A 26,177-nucleotide genomic window follows, 5' to 3' on the forward strand; every position below is an offset into this window, starting at 1 on the left:
TTAGAGAATTTTCATCACCACTGTTTATGTTTTCAAATGGAAAGGGACATAGGAGCCAGCATGTAACAGTGCAGTGAGTGTTAAATTTCAAGATTATCCAGTAATAAAGCTTGATTTATTTTTCAGCTCATAACTTTCTGGAGTTGGCATGGCTGATGGTGTAGTTAAAATTCTTCTGCCACTGAAACCCATTTTATCTTTACTGGAGAGAGAAAGTCATTAATCCTCTTCTGCGTTATAGTGTTTCATATGTTGACTGTTACCTTCTGTACATTTAAACAGTTGAATTTGTAGAACCATAGCATGCACATTTTATTTAACTCTTTGTTTTATAGTACTTAGCTTTAATCTTAGAATTCCTGTCCTAGAATTCCTGCAGAACTCTAAAAATTTTGTGGGCCAGTAATTCTCGAGATAAATCATGGTCATGAGATGTTGTTACCATGACAGTTTATAATATTATTCAGGTGTTTGAGAGCTAGGAAGAAAATGCCCTGAATAACTTTTTTTCTGGTGGTTACAGAAGTTCCTACAACATTATTGTCTCCTATACAAAAACTGAGCCCACTGGGCATACGCCTCCCTCCAACTGATGTTTTTCTAGTATGAAGGAAATAGGTATCTGTTGGAGGACTACTGAAAATATGGAAAATAAGTGAGAAAAACAATATGTAATTTTTATCATCTAGAGATACCACTGTTAATGTTTATTGTATTTTTTCCATTCTTTTTGTATACATACATATTTTATACAGTTAAGGGATATAAATAATGGGAATTTTTGTCCTGTTTTTCCCTCACTTGGTATTATATCATAATGACCTGCTAGTTAAGCTTTTAAAATTAACTTATTTATAAAATTAAGATTACATTTCATATGAATTTAAAAAAATATTTACAGCAAAAGGAGTTATAGTGGCTCATGATTTTATACCCACAAATAGCTACTGTTAATATTTGGTTCATTTCTTTCCGTTAATTTTCTAGGAAGACCACTTTTCTCTCTAATATTAAGAACTCTACAGCCTTGTAATTGGTCTCTTAAGGATGTCTGTCTAGCTCTCACAAACCCCGTTTCTTTGGACCCCTGAAGACCACAGTGGCACTGGATGTCACCTGGCCATAGTGGACTCATACATGGCTCATTAAATTTTTACTCTGAAAGTAGATTTGTCTAGAATTATACTGTTTCAGAGTTGGGCCATGTGGATAACCATATTCTGCCAAGACTTCGAAAGAGTTACTAGAAAACTGACGTGTGATGGAAGTGGAGAATAAAGCAGACATGCAAAAGAGGTAGGGTGAGGGACACAGCCAAGGTCTTCCCAGCTTTCTGTTGCCTCTGTGAGGCCTGACTGCGCACCCCTATTCTGCTGGCTGGGTATTACATTCTCCAAGTAATACTCTTATCCTTTTCTCCCTGAGCTATCTTGAGTCGATTTCCTATGACTTTTTTACTAGAGAATTTTAACTTACACGATGGTTTGTAATCTTTTTTTCCAATTCTGATATAAATATGTTGAATTTTTCGTATGATGAATTACTTCTGTAACAGCGGCTGTATAGATACCTTTATATGTATGTGTCACATGTTATCTTTCAAATCCTGTTACTCTTTTAGGTTCTGAATTTCAGGTTTTTTTTTTAATTATAAATAACTTACCAAGGAATATATTATTGCTAAATTGGGGACCCAAGCTTGTGTTCTTGCCTTAGGACAATATGCTTGGTCAAAGCTAAGTGTAGATTTTTATGATCTTTGATGTGCATTGCCAAATTGCTCTCCAGAAAATTGTATCAATTTATGCCTCCATCTCCGTCTTCATTTACACTGTGCCGTGATTGGATGTTCCTTTTCTAAGAAGGCTTTTCCATCAATAGGATTTAACAAATAATTGGAAGGTTTTCTGAGCATTCTGGTTTCCCACAGATGATGGGCTCAGCTGATACTCCTTGTTTATAAATAGGAGTGATCATGTATCTTGTATCTACAGAGGAATCTTCCACTTGCTGAAAGCCCTAAGCCAAAGATGACTAGGACAGGATGGAAAAAAATTGCTGGCCAAGGTAGCCAAGCCATTGAGCCTCTCTAGGTAAAAACTAGATTGGGTTTAACAACAGGTCATGTTTATTCTTCACAATTTTTAGGACAACACTTCGTTTTTAAGATCGACTCTAAATGATATTAGTCTGGACAGAAGATTCTTTTAACTTTTTTCTAAAAACAACATACTACTGGGGACTTTCTATATAACAGAAACTATACTAAATGCTTCACATAAGTCGGTTACTTAACCCTCACACCAAGCCTATGCTGGAATTTCTGTTTCTGGGCCCTGTTTTATAGAGGAATAGGAAACTACCCCAGTCACTCAGTGAGTGGTGGTGGTGGGCAGGGGAGAGGCAGCCAGGCGCAGGGCCCCTGACTCTTGCCAAGCGTGGGGTTGCTTCCATCACCCAGTGCCACCTTTTTCCAGTTTTCTCTTTTCCATTTTCCACATTTCCAGTAATTCATATCCATCCTTTAGGGACAATGGACTCTAGAAAACAATTCAGTAATCAAGAAAAAAAGTACAGCGTGTATTTTTGAAAATCTCCAGTCCAAGGCCTACCTCCACAACGTGTGGGTAAGTACCTGCTGCCTGCTTTTCACAGCGGTGCTGACTTCCTCAGTGGTCTTTGGCATTTGTGTGTGTGTGTGTGTGTGTGTGTGTTTGGAGAAACTTAGGTTGAAAACAAATCCTTATTTAATTGTCATATTAGCTATGAAGAAAATAGGCCCCTTATGTAATCATAATGGCTGCTTATTCTGGATGAGAGATTATTTATAATTTTTTTTATGGAAGCATAGTTGAAAAGTACAATTTTGTGTTTATGCTATGCAGCAAAGTGACTCAGTTATACACATATATACATTTAAAAAAAATACTCCTTTTCCATATGGTTTATCCCAGGATATTGAATATAGTTGCCTGTGCTATATACAATAGAACCCTGTTGTTCAGAGATTGTTATAATAAAACTGTCATTTTTTACCACTGTCATATACTTGGTGAATTTTTAATGCTGTTCTCAGGATTGAGCAAATTGAGATATATGTTGTCATCTTGGAAAGTATGAAAAATTACCAGGTTTTTCTCTGAAAGGGAGCAGTGTTTTCATCAGTTGTCATCTTATGGTGTGGCTTTTTTGGAGTTAAATTTGGAAGTTATTCTGAGAGTTTAGTATGCAGATGTTGGTGTCTCCTTGGGGTTTTTGTATTTGTTTTCTCACTCTGTTATGGGGAGAAGGAAACTACAGCTGTTGGAGAATGTAGTCTTTGGTGTCAAACCTGTATTTGAACTTTGGCTTTGCCACTTACCAGCTTTTTCATGTGGGATAAACTGCTTAACCTCAGTTAAGTTACTTGGGTGACAGTTAATACATCTATAAAATGAGGATATTAGTTTCTACTCATAGGGTTTTGATGAATAAGTGAATTAAAAAGAAGTGCTTAGCATAGTACCTGCCCATGAAACATGTATAAAGGTTAAAAATGCTTACTGCTGTCCATGTTGAAGAGTCCCAAGTCTCTGTCACCCCGCTGGTCTTCTCTCCGCCGTGTATTTCTAGCCGCACATGGGACTTCACGTTGGCGGCCTGGGCTGAAACTTCATGCCTTCAGTCTCAGTCCCTGCTGGGTTCCTGATCTAGGTGAAGGCACCGCTTTTTGCCCAGGGCCCAAACCATCTTAGACTCGCTCCCCCAATCCCCAGACTGCTTCTGATCAGTCCCCAAGCTGTCCCTTCTTTCTCCCTAACGTCTCTTCGCCTCATTGTCTTCACCATCTCCTGCCTTCATTCGGGCCTCCTTGTCTTAAGGATAGTTTAGTGGTTTCTCCCAAACATATGCCCTTGGTGGACTGCTTGTACAGATACTAGATTTTTCAGGATATTTGACTATAAAAAGTCAAAGAGCTACAAGTTATTTGATTGATTTTTCTTTTCCATGTGGTTTTACTACTTCCTCTTATTCATTTATGCTTTTATTTACATCCTGTGTATCTAAGCAAAGTGAGCAGGTCGTGTCTTAAAGACTTATCTTGAAGAACTCTTCAGGGTGAGGAGGAAGCTGCAGTGAAGAAGATAGCAGGGGCACCCGCAGATGGCCACAATTGTGTGACTAGGCAACCGATGGAGTCCTGAAATGAAGACAGTTACTGGCTGCTTTAGAGAGGAGGCTAGAAATCTGCTTTGAGGCTCTTACCCTTTAGTGTTTGGGAGTAAAAGAAAGGTACTGAATGATTGGAAACTACTGAAATAACTCCCTTAAAGGAAATGTCCAGGATAGGTGTCAAGACTGTTACTATGTTAAGCCGAGATTTCTAAGGAGAGCTAGGAGTGAGTTGAATGCAGTGTGTTCTGGGAAGATCAAGCCATGGAAGATCAAGCTGGTAGCAAAAATAAGTAGAAACCCGGTGTGAAATGTGAAGCACGGATGTGGGCTGCCCAGCCTGTGCTGAAATTTAAAGTCAGGGTCCTTTCTCTTGTGGATTAACTTTTGAGAAAGATGTAATAACAGCTGAGAAAGCAACTGAAAATGTCCAGTTTCACTTGGATTATTTAGATTGTAATTTGTTTGGAAAAAACTTGCCTTTATTGATTTGGGTAATTTTGTCAGCTTTTAATGTTGATTCCTATTAGAAATCTGGCACATGTCAGGAATGTTAAAATGTCTCAAATGCTTAGATGCCAAAGCATACAGTAGTGTCAGCTGTCACAGGCCCTAGATCAAGAAAATAAAGCTATTTTTGTATGTTCTAAGTTCTTCACGTGATATGGAGCATTGAATAAGAGTTTATGAAAAGGGTTGTTCGTGTATTAGTTTATAAAGTGGAGTTCTGTTTCTAGATGAAGCTTTTTATGGGCAGGATTACCTTCAGGAAATGTGGATGTGTATTGCTCCATGATTGGCTTTTAATTGTGGTATTCTTGTTGGAAGAGGAGAACGTGCCCTTCAGTTGACTTTTCCCTTGTTGTACACATTTCTTTACATTATATTCATAATACTTTGAAGTATTTCCATATTTCTTCAAAACTTAGATAACTGTATAGCATATGAGAGGGTTTTTATTTTTATTTTTTCCTATTTATAATTACATCATTGCTTCTCAGGGGAAGAAATATATACTTCAAGTTAAAGCTAACCTCAGGTAGGTGTATATATATTATTAGTGAATGGCAGAGTTAAAACACTTGAATATCTTATCACCAGTATTACATGTTAATGTTAGAAATTTGGTAGATATTTTCTTGATCAGATTATACACATTATTGAAATAATGAGACTTGAAAGAATCAGAATAAGTTTGCAAAATCTGGTTTAATTCATATCTGGGGAGGGTAGGGAGCATGTGGTGAAAATACATATGCACAGGAACCTAATCAATGCTAGACAAATAATGCATTAGTTTACAATAGGATGACCAGAAATTCAAAGGCTCTGATTGAGTCCGTCAGCGGTAATACAGTTTTACATTTGGCTCAAGTGGTTGTTGAATAATATCAAGTGGTGCCAAGTTCCTCCAGAGCACCTCATGACCCCCCAGCCTTGGAAGGCGTTTCACCACAGTCTCAGAAGAAATCCCAGTCGTGCCTTTCTTGTGCTGCCCCGGTGCAAACGCAGGCCTGGGGTTTCCAGGGGCCACATGTTATTGCACAGGGAGGTCTGTTCTAGGCAGACCCTCGTGGCTGAGGAGGTGTGAGACTGGCCCTTAAATAGTGGTCTAGCATTAACGTGGTCTATCAAAGCAGGTTAAGAAAGAGCTCCTTAGTGATTATGTACCAGCTACTAGTTATCACACTAACAGAAAAGGCAACATGGCAGCTTCACATTTCACATGAAAGACTAGCATTAACTGGGCCTGGCTTGCTGGCTTAACTTTTCACATAAATCTAGTGATTATTTTAATTTAGACCCAGGGAAAGATGATTTCATACCAGTCTTTTCTTCACATAGGTCTGTGTAGCATTAGAATTGTTCTGGGTTAATGACTAGGCCATGAAGGCAAAATGTTTTAACTCTCCTTTGCCAAAACAGAAACAGTCTCTGTTCTGATTCCTGTCCAGTTCCCCAAAAAACAGAACATACATACACCTTTGTTATTGCACATCTCTCACACAGACTCGTGTATGTATAATATATATATATTTTAAATATGCTACACACATTAAAAAAAAGGACTATGGCACTTTACAGAATACATGCTTAACAAAGATCATTACACCACAGATGTTTGATAAGTATACAAAAACCCTTACACAATTCATGTAAATTGTTGAATTAGCACACAGGTTTAAAGAATCCACAGAATCCAAAGCAAACATTTCTGCCTTCTTGGAGTTCATTGAGGAAGCCCAGCCCCATCACAAAACTTGAAGCACAAATGCAGGCAAAAAATAAATAAGACTTTTTCTGGTAGTAGTGATGGTCCAGGTATATTAGATTTTTAGACTGAGGCAATTATGTGATTGATAGAAATTTATTAGAAAAATAGATGTAGGTCAACGATTGTCTAATTGTTTTCAATCTGTTTCTTTCTAACACAGTCCTCCCATTCAGTGGTTTTTAAACAGCCATGCAGTTTTCATCTAGGCTAGCATGATTTTTATATTCCATTTATCCTAACTGAAGCCTGGCTAAATGGACTTGCAGGTTCAAAAGGCCCACGTTTATCTTTTTACTCTTTCTCTGCTAGAGAGATTTCATCTGTGCTCTGCCTGACAAATCAGTGTTTTAAGTAGTTTTTAATGGTTTGGGGTTTTGTGTGTGTGCACATGTACCTTTTCTGGTCTTCTGTGACATTCAGACTGATGAAGTAAACACTGTCAAGTGACTTTCTTCTGACCAAGAGAGGGCACATTTTCACTTATGACTTGTTATTAGAGTGATCTAGGGATGTACCTCCACCCCGCCTTAGTGGAAAAGCAGTCGGGCAGTAAAGATGATGGACATGCTCAGAGGCTCCTCCAGGCTTATGACTTGTCTGGGAGGAGAGTGAGAGTGTAAAATCAGAGTTATAACATAGGTTCTCTATGTTGTATAGAAGGAAAAGTGAATCTTGTGATAAATTTAAGAAAAAAATGTGTATTTTTAATCAAAATTATTTGCCTGGTGGAGGGAACTTTATTTTTTTTATTAATGAAAATAATTTCCTAGTGTTAAAAAGGGATAAGTATGACGGCATCAGGACTTGTGCGTCCCTATCCGGCAGGGACAGGAGCCCTGTTCGGTGGCCACCATCACCTACACAGGTCTTGTTTCCCGAGTCCGGATGGCAGGCTGCCGTGAGCACACATATTTACCCCTTTGCTTTTTTGAAAAGAGTCACAGATGTACACTTTACTTATTCTCAGTTTTGGTCTAAGAATGGTGAACTCATTAAAGGCTGGTTCCCCCCCAACCCCATACCTCTCTTGCCCTTTAGGTCATAATCTGTGAGATAAAATGGTTTCTGGCATAGGCCAATGGCCAGACTGGAATAAAACTTTAGTTCTCCATCCCATCTATGTATTAATATAAAGCAATTACTTATTCTGCAGCAAGGCATGGTTTTCAGACTCACATAGCTTTAAGATGATTAACTCAGGGCAGGGTTGTAAGATCTGAATCCAGGATTCTTATATGCCTGGTGGTGCTTAGCACACAATACCTTGCCCAAACAAGGTTCATTAGTTATTTGTTAAATTTTTCAAAACAAAGCAAGCCCTCAAGTAAGCAGATTCGTAAGCCTAAAGAGACCCATACTTTTAATCCTTCCAGAAATTTGGTGGATCCATCCCATTTGTTTAAGTTGTAAGGAAGTGTTGCTGTAGCATCCTGTAATTCTGAAGTTCAGGGTAATATCAGACTAGGTTCCTTTTGGTCCCTTTGATCATTCCAGGGTAAGGTTGAAGTGATGGCTAATAACATTTTCCTGAATCAGTTATTGGTGACTTACAGAAACTAGATTAAAAGCCCCTGGATCCTTTTTAATAGTGGTGTTTCATTCTTTCTGTAAACAGTTGTAGGCAGGTGCTAGGAGCTTGGTTGCTCTCATTTTTGCATGAACCTTCTACTCTATGCTTTCCTGAGAATGAAGCCTTTGCTGTAAACTCACTGGGTAGAGCAATTTAATGTTATTTGAGTCTGCGTCCAGGACCAACACCAGTAACTAGAGAAGCGTAACTCCTGTGACCAGCTCCTTGTCATCTGCTGCCGCTGGGGGCGGGAACACGGCCGGGTGCTGCCTGGTTCCCGCACAGCGGGGAAAGGTCTCCCCGCAAGGGCTGAGATTCGGGCACGCTCTCTGAGTGAGCCACAGCAGCCTGGAGACCTGGGTCCCTGGAAGGAGGAAACAGGTTTCCTCCGGCAGTCGAAACGCAGGTCTAGCCCTCAGGGAACAACAAGGGATTTCTGGTGGCAGAGGAGACTGGGCCAGTACTGGTGCTACGCCTGGGAAGTGGAGTGACTCTGTCTCTACTAATAGGATTCTGTCTGTGCTTTTATTCTCATGGTGGGACAGGTCCTCATCCTTTCTCTCCTCAAATTTCTAGACTCTCAGAGTGACAGTTCAGTGGACCCACCTGACTCTGGAGTTCAGCCTAGAGTAAGTCCCACAGTAGAATTCCACACTGTCCCTGCTCAGGTCAGCTAAGTGAGAGGCAGTGTCTTGGTGTCCCCGGGAAATGTGCGGTCTTCACTGTGGACCCCAGAGGAGACAGTGTGAAAGAACGCGAGGAAATGAAGGACCCCTACACCAACCTCACCCTGAGGCAGAGATGCACGCAGCCTAAAACCGCCTGCAGATCCGGCCTGTGGTCTCGTCTGTTACCAGAGAACCTGTTGCTTTCATGGTTCAGGTCATCATCCTTCATTGAGCCTTGGGGGGAGATGGGGTCCAACAGAACGAAACTCCACGTCAGGGCTTGTGTGCTGTTTTCTCGTTCCATCTCTTACGATGTGCACCGTGACCCTCACGTGCAGTGCTCGGCGTGGCTGGACGCGGCCTGCCGTCAGTCCTGGGAGGCTGTGGAATGTGGCTTCGGTAGGTAAAGGCTAGTGCTTCACTTGACCCAAGTGACGGAACCAGAAGTGAAGTGTTTCACAAGGTTACGGCGAGCAAGAAGACGGCGCTGATGTCTCTTCCAAGCTAAAGGAGGCAGATGAGGTTTTTCCCCTCTTCGATTTCTTCCTGTACTTTGTCACTGGAGGTGGCGATCTCCGCTTGGGCGGAGAAGACAGCACAGATGAAGGTGAGCACCGTGCCCCCGATGGCGGTATAGAAGGCCCAGCCCAGTGAGCAGTCTCCGGGTTTGTAGGCCGACGCGTAGTGTCCGCAGTAGCCTATGGCCTTCTGACAGCCCCAGCCAGCGGGGTAGAGTATCAAGCCCAGGATGAGGAAGAGGCCTGCAGGGCAGAAGAGAGAACAGATGAAGACCCAGTGGCGAGTGAGTGTGTGATGTTGTGTTTGATGCGCCTGCTCTGGGCTGTGGGATCCGGGGTGCAGTAGCGGAACGATACTGAGTCTGCTTCCAGGACCAGACTCAGAGCGTGTCAGTACTGTTCTGTGCAACCACCCTGGCCTGATCCAGACAGTCTCTTTTTTTTTTTTCAGACAGTCTCTTTATTAGGAATACTTTTAGCCTCGGGGCTTCCTTTGTGGCTCAGCTGGTAAAGAATCCACCCTCAAGGCGGGAGACCTGGGTTCGATCCCTGGGTTGGGAAGATCCCCAGGAGAAGGGAACGGCTACCCACTCCAGTGTTCTGGCCTGGAGAATTCCATGGACTGTGCAGTCCATGGGGTTGCAAAGAGAGTCGGACACGACTGAGTGACTTTCACTTTAGCCTTGTATGTACATGTCAGAATGTGAACCCACTAGTAATTTCTCTTCTGGGAAAGCGGGTGACTCTCTTACTGCTTCCTCCCCTTCCTTACTGTCTTGCAGTAAGGCAGAGGTTGGCAGACTTAAGGTCAAGCGGGGCCTTGTTTTTATAAGTAAAGATTTACTGGCACACAGCTATGCCTATTCATTTATGGACTGCCCATGGCAGTGCAGAACAGCACAGTGAGGGAGGTGGTGCAGGGCCTGCGGCCTGCAAAAATCTAAAATATTTACTATCTGGCTTTTGGCAGAAGTTTGCCAACCCCTGCTCTAAGAGAATTCACAGAGAACAAGAGTTAAATGCAAGAGACCAGATCTTAACTTGGGTGTCATGCTTTAAAGATAAGCCCACGAGGGGTCAGTTTGCTGGCATTCACCAGCAACCAACCTCATACCTAGGACAGTGATTTCTATATTTACATAGACACTCTGAAACCACATGCAAACTTCATGAGAATTTTTTGTCTGACTGCTTTTAAGTAAGTGCAGCTTTGAGTAGACACTAAGTAGCCCTGTTTCCATTCTGCTGATCCCACCACACCGACACACGAAAGGTCCACTATTTTTCTATTCCTGCAGCTTTACTGCTCACTGTGTAATCAAGGGTTACCTTTGCGGCCAGCCCGGGCGGTGAGGCAGGGCGCCTTGCCTGCTTCCCCCTCACACAGCAGAAGCTTCTTATAAGGAAGTCCAGATCCCAAGATGACAAAGAAAACTGAGGGACCCCAAATCTTACCCAACAAAACTTTCTTGGTAGAAAGGATGCTGTAAGAAGATGATGGCTTTATTCTGTTGGGTTGGCCAAAAAGCTCATTCATGTTTTCCCATTCAATGGTATGAAAACCCAAACGAACTTTTTGGCCAATGCTATATACAGCAAGAAAAGACAGTTTTCTTTGAAAAATGCTATCTATATAACCAAGGTTATTAATTCATAGACAAAAAGACCTGTGTTTTAGATACACTGGAATAGCAGTTCTATCCTCCTAATTTAAGCTTGACTTTTAATTCTCTTTCCCTACCTTTACTGACCTGGAGAAGGAAATGGCAACCCATTCCAGTATGCCTGCCTGGAGAACCCCATGGACACAGGAACCTGGTGGGCTACAGTCCATGGGGTCGCAAAAGAGTTGGACGCAACTGAGCAACTAACTTAATAATCAGGGGAAAGGCCAGGCTACAAAATAGTACCCTTGAAAGAATAAACGACTCTCCATCTGAACAGTCATAGTCAGCTGGGGGGATCTAGGATGACTGAGCTAATTCTTTTGTATCTTTAAGGCCTGTGATAAATCCTGATTAATCCCCACCTTGTTCCCTAGGAAACCTCACCCCAGGCACATGGAAGCTGGGAGGTCTCCTCCCTGAGGTCCTGAGTTACTGCCTTGGGGACAGGAGTCCCCCCTCACTGGGACCTGTCTCAGGATGCAGAGGCATGCAACCTGGGGGCAAGGGAGCATTACCTCCTCTTTCTTTTAAAAGGCCAGAGTGTGTGAATTGTGGCTCCAGTTATTAATTGTACACATCATTTCTATTATGTGGCTTAAGTCCAGTTAGTAAACGAATGCATGTTAACATGATTGGGGCTAGGGCGACAAGGATTTGCCGTCACCTAGCAGAAGGAAATGGCAACCCGCTCCGGTATTCCTGCCTGGAGAGTCCCATGGACAGAGGAGCCTGGTGGGCTACAGCCCACTGGGTCACAGTGAGTCGGACACGACTGGGCAACTTCACTCTTACTTAGCAGCTCTGATACCCTGTGCCGGGCTCTGGCTTGTCGTCGTTCAGTTGCTCAGTTGTGTCCGGCTCTCTGTAGGATGCACAAAGCCATGTGGCGATTGCAGATCCTTCTGGGAAGTTTTAAAATAAATAATTCTTCTTCTAATATCATTGGACCCTTTTTTCTCAGCACAGTCAGGAGCATTTACCCCTGCACTTCTCCTGAGCTGTTGCCTTACTGGTAGCTCAGGTGAGGTTCCTCAAGTGCTTCAGGCCTGCTTAAAATCCTGTGGTTGCTATTGGCCAGTCGATCTGTGAACAGCAGGGAGACTGTCAAAAGGGTGCCATGCTTAAGAGTCTTTTGAAAGCCTCAGCTTGATTATAAGCCCACAGGGCCGTCCCCACAGGTGGGTGACAGGAGGTGGCTCTGGTCCATCTGTGAGCCCCCAGTGCACATGACATGAGTCCGCAGCCGGGCGGCCTGGTGGGGATTCTGCTCCTTGCACACGGCAGAGCCGAACCGAGCATGGTCAGTGCCGTGAACGCACACAACTGAGTGCGAGAGAAAACTGCCAGCCTTCCGGTGCGCGGGAAGAGACGTTTGTCACCTCGCTAGGCATTTCGAAAAGCCTCCTCCACCAGAGGAATTCCAGAAAGCTTCGTGACGCAGGTGGTCACACAGGCTCCTCACTTCCCGCGGTCCTGACTCCCCACTACTCCTGGGGCACCGGTCCCCAGGCGCTTACAAGCGTCCCCTAGTCACAACCCTCATCCCAGCAGGTTCCTTTTGCCTCCGAGTAAAGTTCTTGAGAAGCCCATAAAGGCTCCCCAGCCCTAAGGCCCTCTGTGTGTGGCGCGCTCGCCCCTGCTCTCTGCTCCAGCCTCATGCTCCTCTCAGATGAGGCCTGCTTGTCTTCAGGTCCCACCTACTCCCAGTTTCAACCGCCTCCCTTCCCCTGACTTGCTACCCCTGTTTCCTGCTTCAGTATTTTTCCTTAGCATTTCTTAGTAACAATCTATTACCTTGAGTCATATGAAACTATTTGTCCATTTTTTTTAACCTACAAAAATGGTGGTTTCATGTGGCTCAACCTGATATTTCACTTATTTTGACTGTTAATCCATCTCCGTTCTAAACTAAGCTCCACAAAGGCAGGGATTTCTGTACATCTGATTTACTACTAGAAAGCCAGTGTTCAGAACAGTGCCTGGCACAGGGTCGACTCTTAATAAAACATTACTAATGTCAGGGCAGCTTGTTCTGCAATAGAGTTTTTCTGAACCACAGTGCTCTGGAGGAGAAAGAGTAATGTAACCCTGGCAGATGGCAGTCAACAAGAATGAACCACCCCGGCAGCAAAAGAGATGCAGACTCTTGGTTGGTTGGCTTCCCCTGTCACACTGCCCGTCTGAGGCCTGTGAACCCCAGGGGCTAGAGGCAGACATGTGTCTCAGAGTCCAAACAGGCTTGATGACACCAGCTGCGGGGACAGAATGGGCACATCGGACCACTGGCAAGAGAACGCAGGGAGACACGCACCAAGTCTGCGGCAGATGTGGCGGGCTCCCCGTTCCTCGGTTTGGAGTGCCCCAGGGACCACCAGCGATGTGTGGCTGGACTGAGTTTCACAGAAGAGCCACACCAGACACTGGTCTCTCTCCCTTGGAAGTATTAAAAAGCAGCAGCCCCTGCAGTGAGGCCAGCCCGTCTCTGGGGCCTTTCCGTCTCCTTGTTTTTTTTACTGCGTCACACCTTCAGGTGTGTGCCTGTGTTTGGAGGGTGACAAAGAAAACGGGACTAGGCCAGTGGGCATCTGCTTTTCTTCTGACGGGCCTCTCTTCCTGGGGCCTGGCTGAGCTGCAACAGGCCCAGCTGGGAGGAGGAGGAAAGGCATAGAGGATGATGCTGGACAACTGCTCAAGACAACCGCCACGGCTACAGGAAACCTAGCAGTTCAGAGAGCTGGGAACCCCCGCAGCAGCTTCACTCGATGGGATGGTACCCAAGTAGGTACGACTCTCCCCAGCCTTAAGAGAGACCCTCCCCCTTGCAGCCCGTCTTTTCTCTCACTAACAGCCTGTCAGTTCATTGTACCAAGAAGACTAGAAAGTGCCAGCATATGCTCACATGGGGTCACTGGGGTGTGATTCAGCCTCATCTGGGGAAGAAAGACATTAACGGAAGTGATGGTCAGTCACTTGGACTACCTTACAGATGCTGCCCCAGCCCAGGTAAGAGACAGCCCTGACAGTTTAGTGAAGCCCACCATAAGATGCTGGCTGCCATGGGTACCAGCAGTCACAATGCATCATCCACCGTGTCCCTGTGCCGTTTTAGTAGTAGTTTCCCTGGCCTGGAAGGAGCTTTCAGACTCAACCTGGATCCCCAGCCGTTCTAGCCTGCTCCAGAGAAAATTTTAAGAGTCTGTGGGCAACATATACACATGGCTCTGGTTTAACTCAAATAATTAGACTTCATGAGCTCTAAAAGGGAGAGGGTAGGAGCTGGGTCTCCTGGCTGAGTTTCCAGTGCCTAAAACAAAGAAGGTGCTAAAAAAGAAAATAAATGAAACACGCTGGGAAAAGTAAAGCCATAGTCTTCCTGATCAACAGTCAGCACTGACTATGATTAGACCAGCCACAAAATTATACATCTTAGGGAATTTTCTTGCTGCTGCCCTGAAATCAAATAATATGTTATCAAATATAAGTTTTAATCAAATCTCTTAGGTTGGGGTGGGAAACCTCCATAATCCTGCCAAGCCCCCAATTTTGGAAAGACCAGGAGCTGCTGAATACAATAATGTTTTACTCGGTCTGAAAACGGCCACCTCCAGCTTAAAGAGCAGGGGATGCTGTTGGAACGGGGGAGCCGAGTCTGCACCGCCGCTCACAGCCCGTGAGGGAGGCGTGGGGAAGGAGGCGTGGGGAAGGCTGTGCGGTGACTTCCCAGTCTCCCTGCTGTGTCAGTGCCAGCCCTCCTGCGGCGGTCACGGGACCACCACCCCCTGTCACTACCTGCTGGCCGAGGGGACGGACTCCAGGCGGCCTGCCTTTTGTGGGTCACGCACTGCCTGTCCAAAAGGAGGCCCTTCTCCCTGGCCTGACAAGGGAGAACTAGCACTAACGCACTTGCTTATTGTACAGAATAGCACGTGCGTCTTTGGCCATCATATTCCTGTTTCCTCCTCAGACAGGCTTCCAGACTAAATAGTAAAGACTGACTGGACCTCAGTTCACAAAGAAAAATTTCTAAGGACAGGAAGGAAAGACGGCCATCTGTTATTGCTGCTGGCAGTCTGTGGAGAAGCCCCCAGGAAAGGATGCCCACTCAGCCACCACTAGGTCATAACACGCTCATTCTAAACCTCTGAAATATCCTAGAATCTCTGGAGAGCTCACAGCAGACAGGGACTAGCAGACATAGCATCATTCAATAGATTTGGGCTCCAACTAGGTCATCCTGGGGAGTGCCCACTCCCCAAACAAGGGGTGTCTGACCCCTTGGGCACTCATCCACCTGGAAATACCCGCCACCCCACATCCTGGCTCACACGTTATCTGTGTGACATCTGTCACCACTTCCTGCCAGAATGTTATTCTCTGTTCCCACTGCCCCGTGTACACCCCTCTTCAGCTCTTCCGTGTGTTACTTTTGTGTATTTATTCAACTCAATTTACTGAGCTGCAGGCTTTATTCTCAGCCTTGGGACGGAGCAATACCCTAGCAGGACTCTGAGCCCCTTGAGGGCAGAAAGGCTGGCTCCTTCTGGATTTCTGCCACAATTTTATCTCCGCATTTACCATAAACCTCTGATGGGTGTGTCACAGTTAACCTTGGGTAACAGAGGTCAAGAGTTCAACTTATTTCTGGCTTTCAAACAGCCACTGACTCATTTAAGAACCTAGCAGGAAACCATCTAACTATCATTCATTTCCCATTCAACACAGCTCAAAAAAAAAAAAAGAAAAACTCTACCTGGTGATTTTTATCCCTACCAGGTCTACCCTGTGACTCAAACTGAATGCCAGTCTGTTGAGCGAGCTTCTCTCACTGGGCACATTGCCAGGAGGCAGCCCCTGCCCCTTCACCTCGTGCCCAGGCGGGCATCTATAACAAGAAGCAAGACGAATCAGACAGGAGAATGACTGACTCCCGGCGCCCCAGCCCCATTCTGGGACCCAGCTCAGAGAGCATTCCGGGCTTACTGGGGGTGACAGCTTCGGTCCACAAGTTCTGACAACACTGGATTAAAGGAAAACCAAGGTGGGAAGCCTGCTGACTCTCTCTTCTCTGTATCCTCTCCTGTTCCTCCTCACCTTCCCAGTCTCTGTCCTCTACATTGTCCTTGTTGATCACACTCGACCCACAGCTTTAGGTACTGCCTCAAGGCTGACATCTCCTGAATCCTGATCTTAATTTTAGCTCCGGAGTTGCATATCCGACTGCCCGCTTGATCTGCACTTGGATGTCTAACAAGGTACTTGAAAACTATATCCAAACCTAACTCTTGATTCCTACTCCCCACTTCAAAACCCGGTCTTTGTCCCGTGGGCTTCATCTCATAAATGGGAGTCCAGTTCTAGAGCTGCTCAGGTCAAAAACCTTAGAACCCTCTCTGACACCTGCCCGCCTCCTCAAGGCCACTTTCCTCCACTGGCAGAGCCTACTGGCCTGCCTTCTAGCTGTTCCTTGGCCAGGAGAGTGCTGCTTCTTGACTGCCCCTATGGCTAACTCCTGCGTCTCCTTAAAGGTCTTGGGGTGAATCTCTTCTCACTGACTCCTGCCCTGAGACCCTATTTAACACTGCCGTTTACCCCCGCCTCCGTCACCCCAGCACACCCAGCCTCTCTTGCCCTGGCTTTTTGTTCATTCCTGCCATAGCACCCACCACTTTTTAACATACTATATAATTATTTGGTTTGTTGTTTGTCGCCACCAGCTTGAATGTAAAGCCCATGAGGACAGAGAACTTTGTGCAGTTTATTCTTTCTGTGTCCCAATTGCCTGGAGCAATGTCTGACATGTAATAGGCATTCAGTAAATATTTGTTGGATGAATGAAAAGATAGAGTGCTGTGGTGTAGATTTGTTACATTTTAAAATGAAGCCATTTTAAGTTCTTGCCAATTTTTTAAAATGGTTTCAGGAAAAGCTTCATTCAATAACATGAATCCTAGGGGTTGGCAATTCTGGCTAACAGCACACCAGCCACATTTACTAATGAAACACGTGCAGGGACCAAATCATGAGACTGGCCTTTGACGTGACTGCAAGTGCTGAAAATCTCCTTTCTGGCTACAAAAAATAGATCTCTATTGGGAGATCACATTTTAAAAAAAGCAGTAAGTCAATTAAGTGTGATAAGTCTTCAGTAATCTAGAGATCATTTAGCCTCAAAACTCTGAAACTGTTTCCAACCATGCCTGGCTGCAGCCTCGATGCCTGTAAAGATACACTGAGGCTGACTGGGCACTGCCCAGGTGCCAGCAGGAAGCAGAGGAGCAGTGCAGGGGTGAACCTGGAGAAGTTCAGCAAGACGGCAGGTGGCGGTGGGGGACAAGGGGAGACGAGGAGGGAGGTGGACCGCGCAGCTTGCAGAAGCAGTAAGGCACATGTCCGGCGGCACGAGCCCGGAGAGTGGAGGGACCAACAGAAAGTGCTGGCGCTGAAGGCAGGAAGGCAGAGCTGCTGACGGCCCAGGGAACACCCTCTCTGGCCCTGAGGGCAGAGTCACAGAGCAACCTCGATGGGGCAGGGGGGTAGTTGGGGAAGGGAGAAGAGATGGTTCCCTGCTCCTGAGAGGAATAAGATGTGCTTACGTAACTCTAAGTCTGGGACCATCACGGGGTCCAGCAGTTGATGTAGAGTGACACACCACAGCCTGAGGCCTGCTAGTTAACACTTAACATTGGTCTGTACACTTCCCTCTCCTTTCTGTCTAAAGCTTCATTTTCTCCAAGCTCATCTTTCATGCTGAGAGCTGGAAGTCGTTTTGGCAGTCCCTAATAGCTATTTGAAAGTCACCCACTGTTGTTAGGTAGGGATCTTTTCACTTTCATAACACCCCAAGGCACACTCAGGTACTAAGATTGTGCTTGGAGGAAGGCACTCTGTCAGACCATCCGGTTCCCCACCTAACAAGTCTGCCATCTAGCTCTTCTCTTCCCAGACATGACCGCATGTAACGGCCTGCTCCTCGTGTGCAGGGACTCTGCAGACACCTTGTAGTCATGTCTCCACAGTCGCCAACGCAAGGCTGAACTAGGTCCCTTAACACTCTGTTTTAAGAGAGGCAGCTCAATTTCGTGGGTAAAATGTTTAAATAAAAACAAGTAAATGGTTAACCAACTACCTGGACAATGAAAGTAAAAAACGGGAATCTTTCTGTGACATAACACGCATTTGTCCCATAAAAGAAGAGCCCTGGTTCCAAGGTCCCTTAGATGCCTCTGAGTACAGACTCTGGCTCAGATGAGCTCCCGCTGGGTTATAAACCGGACAGGAGGAGCCTGTTCTGTTCCCGGGCTTCTGCCTCCACGCCCACTTCAAGCACACACCCAGTGCCTGTGACACGGCCCCTTCACATACTGTGTTGCTGACCAACTTCACATGTCATTTGTGATTCCCATTTCCTTTTTAGTCTTCTCATATTTGGAAGAACCTTTTGGAAAGATCCACTATGGTAAAAATGGTAGATTCCAAACAAAGATGACATGGAGTTTAAGCTATAAACACCCTCCCTCTATTTTCTGCATTTGCAACTAATACTTTAAAGGTGGAGGTTTATACAGCTGATTAGAACCCTTTAATGATCTGAATGATAACTGTTACAGTAACTATGAAAGAAAGTGAAGTGAAAGTGAAGTCGCTTGGTCATGTCCGACTCTTTGCGACCCCATGGACTATAGCCCGCCAGGCTTCTCTGTCTATGGGATTTTCGGGTAAGAATACTGGGGTGGGTTGCCATTTCCTTCTCCAGGGGATCTTCCTGAGCCAGGGGTTGAACCCGGGTCTCCCGCATTGCAGGCAGAGGCTTTACCCTCTGAACCACTAGGGAAGCTGTGCAACTCTGTTACCACCATGGTGACTATGGCAGCAGTTAATACTCACTGACCCCTACCCAGCGCCAGCACCAGCTGAGCCCTTTACATACAGCTCCTTTAGTCCTTGAGGGAATCTTCTGAGGTTGGTACTGTTAATCTCATCATTAGACAGATGAGGACACCAAGGCGCTGAGGGATGAAGTAAGGGTACACTGCTAATCGATGGTGGAGCTGGGACTCAGATCCAGGCGGCAATGCTCCACGGTCCACTCCAGAGCCATCACCCTGGGCTGCTGCTTGACTGTGAACCAAAGACTAGTTTCCAAAACAAAAGCGTCTGTCCAGCTGAGGAGGGGAGGTTGCTGAATCCTCCAAAGCCGGCTTGCTTACACCTATGAGACATTCAGGAGCACATGACAAGCGGCTGTCAAGTGGAAACACCAGAGGCCTGCTGTCCAGGGATGACGGGGACGGGAAGGCTCGCCTACTGTCAGGCAGGCTGACCTGACAACCCTGCAGCAAGACGGCAACCAGATAAAGGGTGTCCATCCCCTCCTTGTCTCACACTGCAGTCTCAGTGTCGTCAGCCTGCTACTGCAGTATAGGTGCCCCTTGGAACAGCTATCACTGGCCAAAAAAAACCAGAAAGAAAACCTGTCAAAAGGTCGAAGCAGCACAGTGTTCGCTATGATGCCCTCTCCTGCAGAATCTGTGTGAGCAGAAAACTGGAAATAAAGCACAAAACCCATCAGACAAGAGGCAGAAAATTTAAGCTGCATAACCGTAAGCTGTATAACCTGTTTACATTTCAATCTTTGCTCTTAGAGTCTGTGTGCTCGGGAGCCATCTGAAACTGCACATCCACCTAGAATACTAATGCCATCCACAAAATGATCCACAAAAAACCATATCCTATGAACCTCCCAGGAGAGACACTTATAGAGCTGATTAGACAAAGTTGAGCACCAAGAGCATGCTCAGACAGCCTCCAAATTACATCCTTGCTCGTGCAGGCTGGGCCATGGTTTAACCATCTCCCCTCCTCCAAGTAGCCCTTCTTAATCACGAACAGAGCTGAGGAGCCCATCTTGACCCCCTAACCCTGAACCCTCGCACACTACCTATTCGCAGCAGGTTCAGTTAGTCCTGTGTTAACAAGAGACTGGCTTTGTCCCCGTGTCTGCATCCAGGAAGTGCTGCTCTCAGTCTAACGCATCAGGCTCTCAGGAAATCTTGCTTACGATAACTACAGACACCAGGTCGGGGGCCCCCCAGGCTCTTCCACCCAAGGAGAACTCAGGTCCTTGCCGCCCAAGCCCCAACACTCAGTTAGCAACGCTACCCCGGCCTGCATGACTTCTGCAGGTGCCCGGACACTGTTCTCCGCACCAAAATGCCCCTTAGCCATTCAGAGCCAGGGCTGTCCAAGCAGTATTCACACACCAGTGTAATACAACAAAGTGTTAGTCATCCCACAAATCAAGGGCTTCTGCCCATGAATGCCCCCTTGGGTGAATCTCTACTTTTGAAATCACGTTGCCCACTAAGGTCTTTCAATTTTTCAATGACAATTTATTCTGTAAAGCCCAAACAGAACTTGGTTTTAGTGACAGCCAGCTCTGAAATGATTCTTACTGGTTCTTTGGATGATGACTGCATTAATTACTATTTCTGCTCTAGCTGTCTAGGAGGGCAGAGTCCATGTTAGGATTGAGCCTTAGCAGCATTCACCACAACCTTTTCTCTTTCAAAATCCCAAGAAACTCATAGTTTCTAGCACAGGTTAGTGAACACAGAACAGACTCTGTTTTTGTCAGTGAACAACAGTTATCGAGCATCTAGTGTGTATGCAGCAGGCGGCATTCCTTGCTCATATTCTAGAAGAGTGGTTCCCACACTTTAGGACTTTAGACCGTAACACAGGAGCCATAAAACTTACTGGGAGTCAATATTTCTTCTGTTGCTAACACAAGGACACTAAAAATACCATTATCTCCTCTCATCATCATTTCATGAAAAAGGGTATTTTAACAAAAAAGGGTAAAGGAGGCAACCTAAGAATAAAGGACAGGTCTTTAAGTTGAACACATACAGCACTATGAAATCTTACAACACTGTCCTTAGTTTCCTCGTTTTTGTTGATGACTAGTAGAAACTAAAAACTGTCACTTGCCATCTGCCTCTACAAGGATGAAGTCACTAGCCACTGCAGCTGCTGACCTTCAGCACCCTCTGACAAGAGCTCAGGGTGGAGACTGGGAATGAAGCCCTCTGTGATATTTTCAGGAGATTTTATGGGCCCCAATTCTTGTATCTCTTCTTATCTAGAAAAGCAGTAAATTCATTAACAGAGAAATCTGCTCCTCATGACTAGCAGTAACCTTCACCAGGCTAGCAGCAAACTTGTGCAAAAATGTGTGCTGGCCCGCATATCCCACTTCACCAAAATCACTAATACTGACCTCCCCCCACTGCTGTGGAGCAGCTCCTCAGAGCTGTCTGAGGTGCTGTCTCCCAGGCTGTAGTCCTCATTTTACCACAAATAAACTTAACTCACAGCTCTCACATTGTGCACTGTTTTTTTTTTAATTGACAAAACCTTAGCAGAGTGGACCGGCATTTGTTCTAAGGCAGTGAGAGGCTGCTGGGGCGTGTGTGTGTGTGTGTAGATGTGTGTGTTTGAGAGAGAGAGAGGCAGATCTGAGTTAGGATGGGGACACGTCTCTGAAAAGCCCACTTGTTGACTGTACAAATAAAAAGGTGGAAGAGTAAAGAGGCTCTGAATTCCATCTCTTTGGAATGCTGAATCTAAACCTGTTTTCACTGCATCTCATTTTAAAGTTTCAAGGGTTTATGGATAAACTAGACTGGACCCAACTTTGACATTTAAAAACTCTGCTCTGAAGGCCAGATCAGAAATGAGAGGTCAGAAGGTTCACTGGTAATGAAAAGGGTTTTCAGCTGATAACCACAGTGTCTTAGAGCAGATGATACCTACATGTTATTTTAGTATATGATCAATAACATTAGAGGCTTTTAACCAACAAGATTTTCTGATGGGAAAGAGAGAACAAGTGAAGGATCGGGTGTCAGTAGTTTTTTACATAAAGCTTCTGTCAATGCTTACACCATCTCCCTGGAGGAGTCTAGTAGGGCACTTGTTTTCTACTAAAAACACTTCTGTGGAATTATAATTGGCAAGAAAAATACTCTTCTAGGGTGGGGGGTGGAGAAGATGACACAGCAATAAAGAGAATTCTTTGGAAGACAATCAGAGCATAGTTGTCATAAAAAGACCTTGCAGCCAAGCCCCCCAGAGGAAGTTTCTTTCTATAATTACTCAAAATTAATGACTATCAATTAAGAGTTGTCAGACGCCCCTAGAATATGTGGTGAAACAATCCATGAGAAAGATGCAGTTTCTCCCACACTGAAGCCTCCCTAAGCCTTCCTCAGCAATGATTCATGCTTATATGCAAATTACCTCATTGGTAGTTTCTAAAGCCTTAACTCTTACTGTTAAAATGCAGCCCAGCAAAGTAATTTAGTGAGATTATTCCTTCCCATGAGTTAGTGATAATATTTTACTTTGCATTCCAAATGAGAAGGTGTTTCCTAAACTGTGTCTATGCAACTGGAAGAACTTAATAAAATATTTCTTGATAAATTATTCATCCAACATGTAGGATTAGAAAGAGCTACTATTTGACTATAACCAAAATACACTTATAACTTAAAATAAGCTGCCGCAAAAAATAAAATACAGTTTATAGCAAAATACAAGAGACTGTAAGAATGTAGTTATTGAGCTCTGAAATTTTCAGGGCAGTAAGTAAATTTCTTGTCTACTAAAGATTTTGGGGATCCAGATAATGTTAAGTAATTCCTGCAACAAAGCAGGTGCCATCTTTTCAACACTAGGGCCCTGATGTTGGCTTCTAAACTCTGAACACATAGCCACTAAGTATTTTGGTTTGAAGTTTTTAATATTGATTTTGTTTTCTCAATATGTGTAGTTTAGGTTTCATCTGTACTAGGGGCTATCTTAAAAAAAAGAGAGAGATTGTGGATTGTAGGCCAATTAGTAAAACCACTGGGAAGCCTCTATACAACATCCGAACTCATAACTGTGCTGTGCTTGAGCACACAGAAGTCTTCAGAGGAGATGCAGGTTACTTCTGAAGTGACATCAAAACTTAGACCACCACCACTGTGGCATCAAGCTTTTAGAAAAGTCCCTGAACCACTTGTGTAAATACTGAGTCATACTTAAGTGATGATTTGTTACTGGAACACAGATCATCCATGGCTCACAAGATTATTTGTCTACAATTAAGTGGTTACCATAGCAAAATACTTCATTTGCGTATCAACTGCATGTTCTATCTGAATTTTAAGAGAGTTTGCGATTTTCTTCTAGAGTTTCCAACCGATTCTTCAAATTAATATGTTTGGTCCACTTGCTCTTAGGCAGTAGTTTTTCCTCTAATGATACAGCTGAACTCTTTTGTTCCCTTTATATGTGATGACACTTTTTGTTTGCTTTTCTAGGGTACAAGCTTCTGAAGCAGTGACTCTCTAATATGGCTTGGGAGCAAAGAAACTCAAGAAATTGTAGACCTGAGTCTAGAGGTCTTTGTATTTAGTGGGCATTTAATAAAAGAGCCTTGAATTGAAATTTAATTCTGGCCTTTTGACATTTTAACATTTCCTCAAGGTGGATGAATCGTTACATGTGGTCCTATTAAAGTGACTCAGATATAGAAGGGTTAGACCCCACTTCTGGTGGAGGCATTCTGACTGGAGAGCTAGCAATTCAGAGCCTCCTTTTGACAGCCAGATCTTCTGGGGCCTCTTCTAAGGAGGAGAAGCAGGGGATGCTCCCTTGACTTCCCTCATGCCTTTTCTGTGAAGGTGTCTTGAAGTCAGGCAATCAAGGTCACACTACCTTCTCGGAGAAAAGCGGGTGAAAAGGGGCTCTGAGAGAGTCAGGAATCTCTTCCCCTCCTCCCCATGCTTCCCAAGCCCTTGTTCTTCTCTCTCCTCGCAAGTGACTGACTTGGTGACTGGGCGTGAGCAGGTAGGGCAGGGCATATGTCAGAATGGATGCTGCCATCATTGATGGCATGCTGACTCATAACCATGGTTGAGTCCTGGTTATCGTCCTGATGCTATGGTTAGCTCTCACCCTGTGAAAAACCGCAGTGAGAATGCCAAGCCCCACACGGCAATCACGGCGCATCTCACATGACAACCCCGACCTCCTCACGCGGGCCGGACCACACCAAAGCCACTCTCCAGTCAGCACAGACAAAACACTCTGCTTGTCTTCTAAGATTCTTCTTTCACCCCTTTCCCATCTTTTCTCATATTGTCCTCCTTCCCCTCAGTCATGGCTCACCTCCAAGGAAACTGAACCGGCGCGGCCGGCCCGGAGCTCCCACGGAGGGAGCGATGCCCGCGTGCACGCCCCACAGCCAGCCAGCCAGCCGGACGGGTGGGCAGCTTGCTGGGGCCGTCCTGCTGGGCTGAAATGGGTGCAGACAGAGGGCTACAGGGACGGGAAAGCGGGAGAGCCGACAAGACACGAGGAGCACAGAGCCTGTGGGGGAAACCGAAGCCCGCAGGCAGCCAGGCCGGCAGCTCCCGCGGAGTCTCGCCTTGTGGCCACCCCGGGGGACGGCCCAGGCTGGGGCCAGCGGGCCCGCTCCTGAGCTCACTCTCGTGGCTCCGTCCCAAACCTGGGTCACTGGGGATTCCATGGGCTGCTAAGAGGGCCCTACGTGTATTTCCAAACCCACACTGCTTGATGCGGTCATGGAAAACTTGGATCTTTGCATTCTACACTTTTGCTGTGGACCACATCCAGGTCACAGCCTAAGGAAGGCAGCTGGCGAAAACGACCCTGCTGGCCGATTCCCCAGCTTTTGTAATGAATCCCAGAGGGCTATGAACTGACGTGTGCTGGTGGCTCTGCCAAGTTCCAGGCGAGCCCTCACCCAGTGAAGACCAAGCAGCCTATGGTTTATCCTGCAAGTGGAGCCTGAGAAGCCTCCTGCAACCAGGACTCAATGGCCAGAAGCTACCTCCAGAAAGGAAAGGATGGAGGAGAATGTACGTGTCAGGGGAAGAGGAGTGAGAGGAGGAAGTTCTGTGTTGTCCTATCAACTCAGCCTCCAGAAACCGGCCCGAGGACACCCGAGGCACGTGAGGGTCCCAGGGCTGCCCTGAAGATCAGTCCCCATACAGGCAGGCTATGAAGGGAGACGATGCGGTCACACTGGGTTTCAACAGAACAAGGCCAATTCTAAACACACCCCTATTTCTTAGAATGCAGCAGTTGTTAAGGAACACAAAAAAACATGCTAAAAACCTGCCAAGAAAGCATAAATACTTTTATAATCATCATGTAGCCACCACTTACTATTTACCATGTGCCAAACACCGTGCTTAAGAGCCCTTCTCACATATTATCTCATTTAATCCTCAAAACAACCCTGAGATAGGTCCTCCTATTAAACCCATTTTCCAAGTGAGAAAACTGGCCAACGTTTCACAGACACTTCACGGTGAGGTCAGGGCTGATCCAGGGCCAGGTGAGGCTTGAGCTCCACCTGCTGCGGACAGAAAGCTCTGAACAGCCAGGGCATTTGTGCGTGAGCGTTTTGGAAGTGTCGGCTGGGTGCCACCACGAGGTGAGGCCGTAAGGGCAAATCCTGCCATCTGGATTCGCTTAACAGTCAATAGCTTTTTTTTTTTTTTTTTTAAGTAACAGATTTTGAGATTTTTCAGTGAGGTATATTCTTTTACACCCAACTTCTAAAATCAAAATACTAAGATTTTGATGACTTGTGTTATACTATGAACAGTGACAGCTATACAAGCCTGTGGCCTTTAAGATTAGACATAGTACATGAGACAAGTGCTCGGGCCTGGTGCACTGGGAAGACCCAGAGGAATCGGGTGGAGAGGGAGGTGGGAGGGGGGATCGGGATGGGGAATACATGTAACTCCATGGCTGATTCATGTCAATGTATGACAAAACCCACTTCAATATTGTAAAGTAATTAGCCTCCAACTAATAAAAATAAATGAAAAAAAAAAAAGATTAGGCATAGTAAAGGAATATATTGTTCTTGTTCAGTCGCTCAGTCATGTCTGACTCTTTGTGACCCCATGGACTGCAGCACGCTAGGCTTCCCTGTCCTTCACTATCTCTTGGAGCTTGCTCAAACTTATGTCCATTGAGTTGCTGATGCCATCCAACCATCTCATCCTCTGTCGTTCCCTTTCTCCTCCTGCCTTCAATCCTTCCCAGCATCAGGGTCTTTTCCAAAGAGTCAGCTCTTCGCATCAGGTGGCCAAAGTATTGGAGCTTCAGCATCAGTCCTCCCACTGAGGACTGACTGGTTTGATCTCCCAATATATGATAGCTTGTAATTTTTCACCCAGTTATATTTTACAAAAAAAAATGTCCTTTTTGCCAAAATGCAAGTTGTGAGAACAAACA

General features: G+C 45.4%; 2 protein-coding genes across 11 annotated transcripts in view; one reads left to right on the plus strand and one right to left on the minus strand.

Moving 5' to 3' along the window:
* Positions 1 to 23,341, plus strand: part of SCAMP1 (secretory carrier membrane protein 1) — a 149,757-nt gene extending 126,416 nt beyond the window's left edge. For all 3 annotated transcript variants that reach the window (XM_043470729.1, XM_043470727.1, XM_043470730.1), the window contains 2 exons: positions 2,529 to 2,627; positions 23,219 to 23,341. In XM_043470729.1, the coding sequence (XP_043326664.1) occupies positions 2,529 to 2,627; positions 23,219 to 23,233 (114 nt within the window). In that variant the 3' untranslated portion in view covers positions 23,234 to 23,341. The remainder of the gene's footprint in view (positions 1 to 2,528; positions 2,628 to 23,218) is intronic.
* LHFPL2 (LHFPL tetraspan subfamily member 2) overlaps positions 5,343 to 26,177 on the minus strand; it is a 169,891-nt gene continuing 149,056 nt past the window's right edge. For all 8 annotated transcript variants that reach the window (XM_043470737.1, XM_043470731.1, XM_043470732.1 and 5 more), the window contains one exon: positions 5,343 to 9,426. In XM_043470737.1, the coding sequence (XP_043326672.1) occupies positions 9,170 to 9,426 (257 nt within the window). In that variant the 3' untranslated portion in view covers positions 5,343 to 9,169. The remainder of the gene's footprint in view (positions 9,427 to 26,177) is intronic.

This window comes from Cervus canadensis, chromosome 6 (assembly GCF_019320065.1).
Source record: "Cervus canadensis isolate Bull #8, Minnesota chromosome 6, ASM1932006v1, whole genome shotgun sequence".
Lineage (NCBI taxonomy): Eukaryota > Metazoa > Chordata > Mammalia > Artiodactyla > Cervidae > Cervus > Cervus canadensis.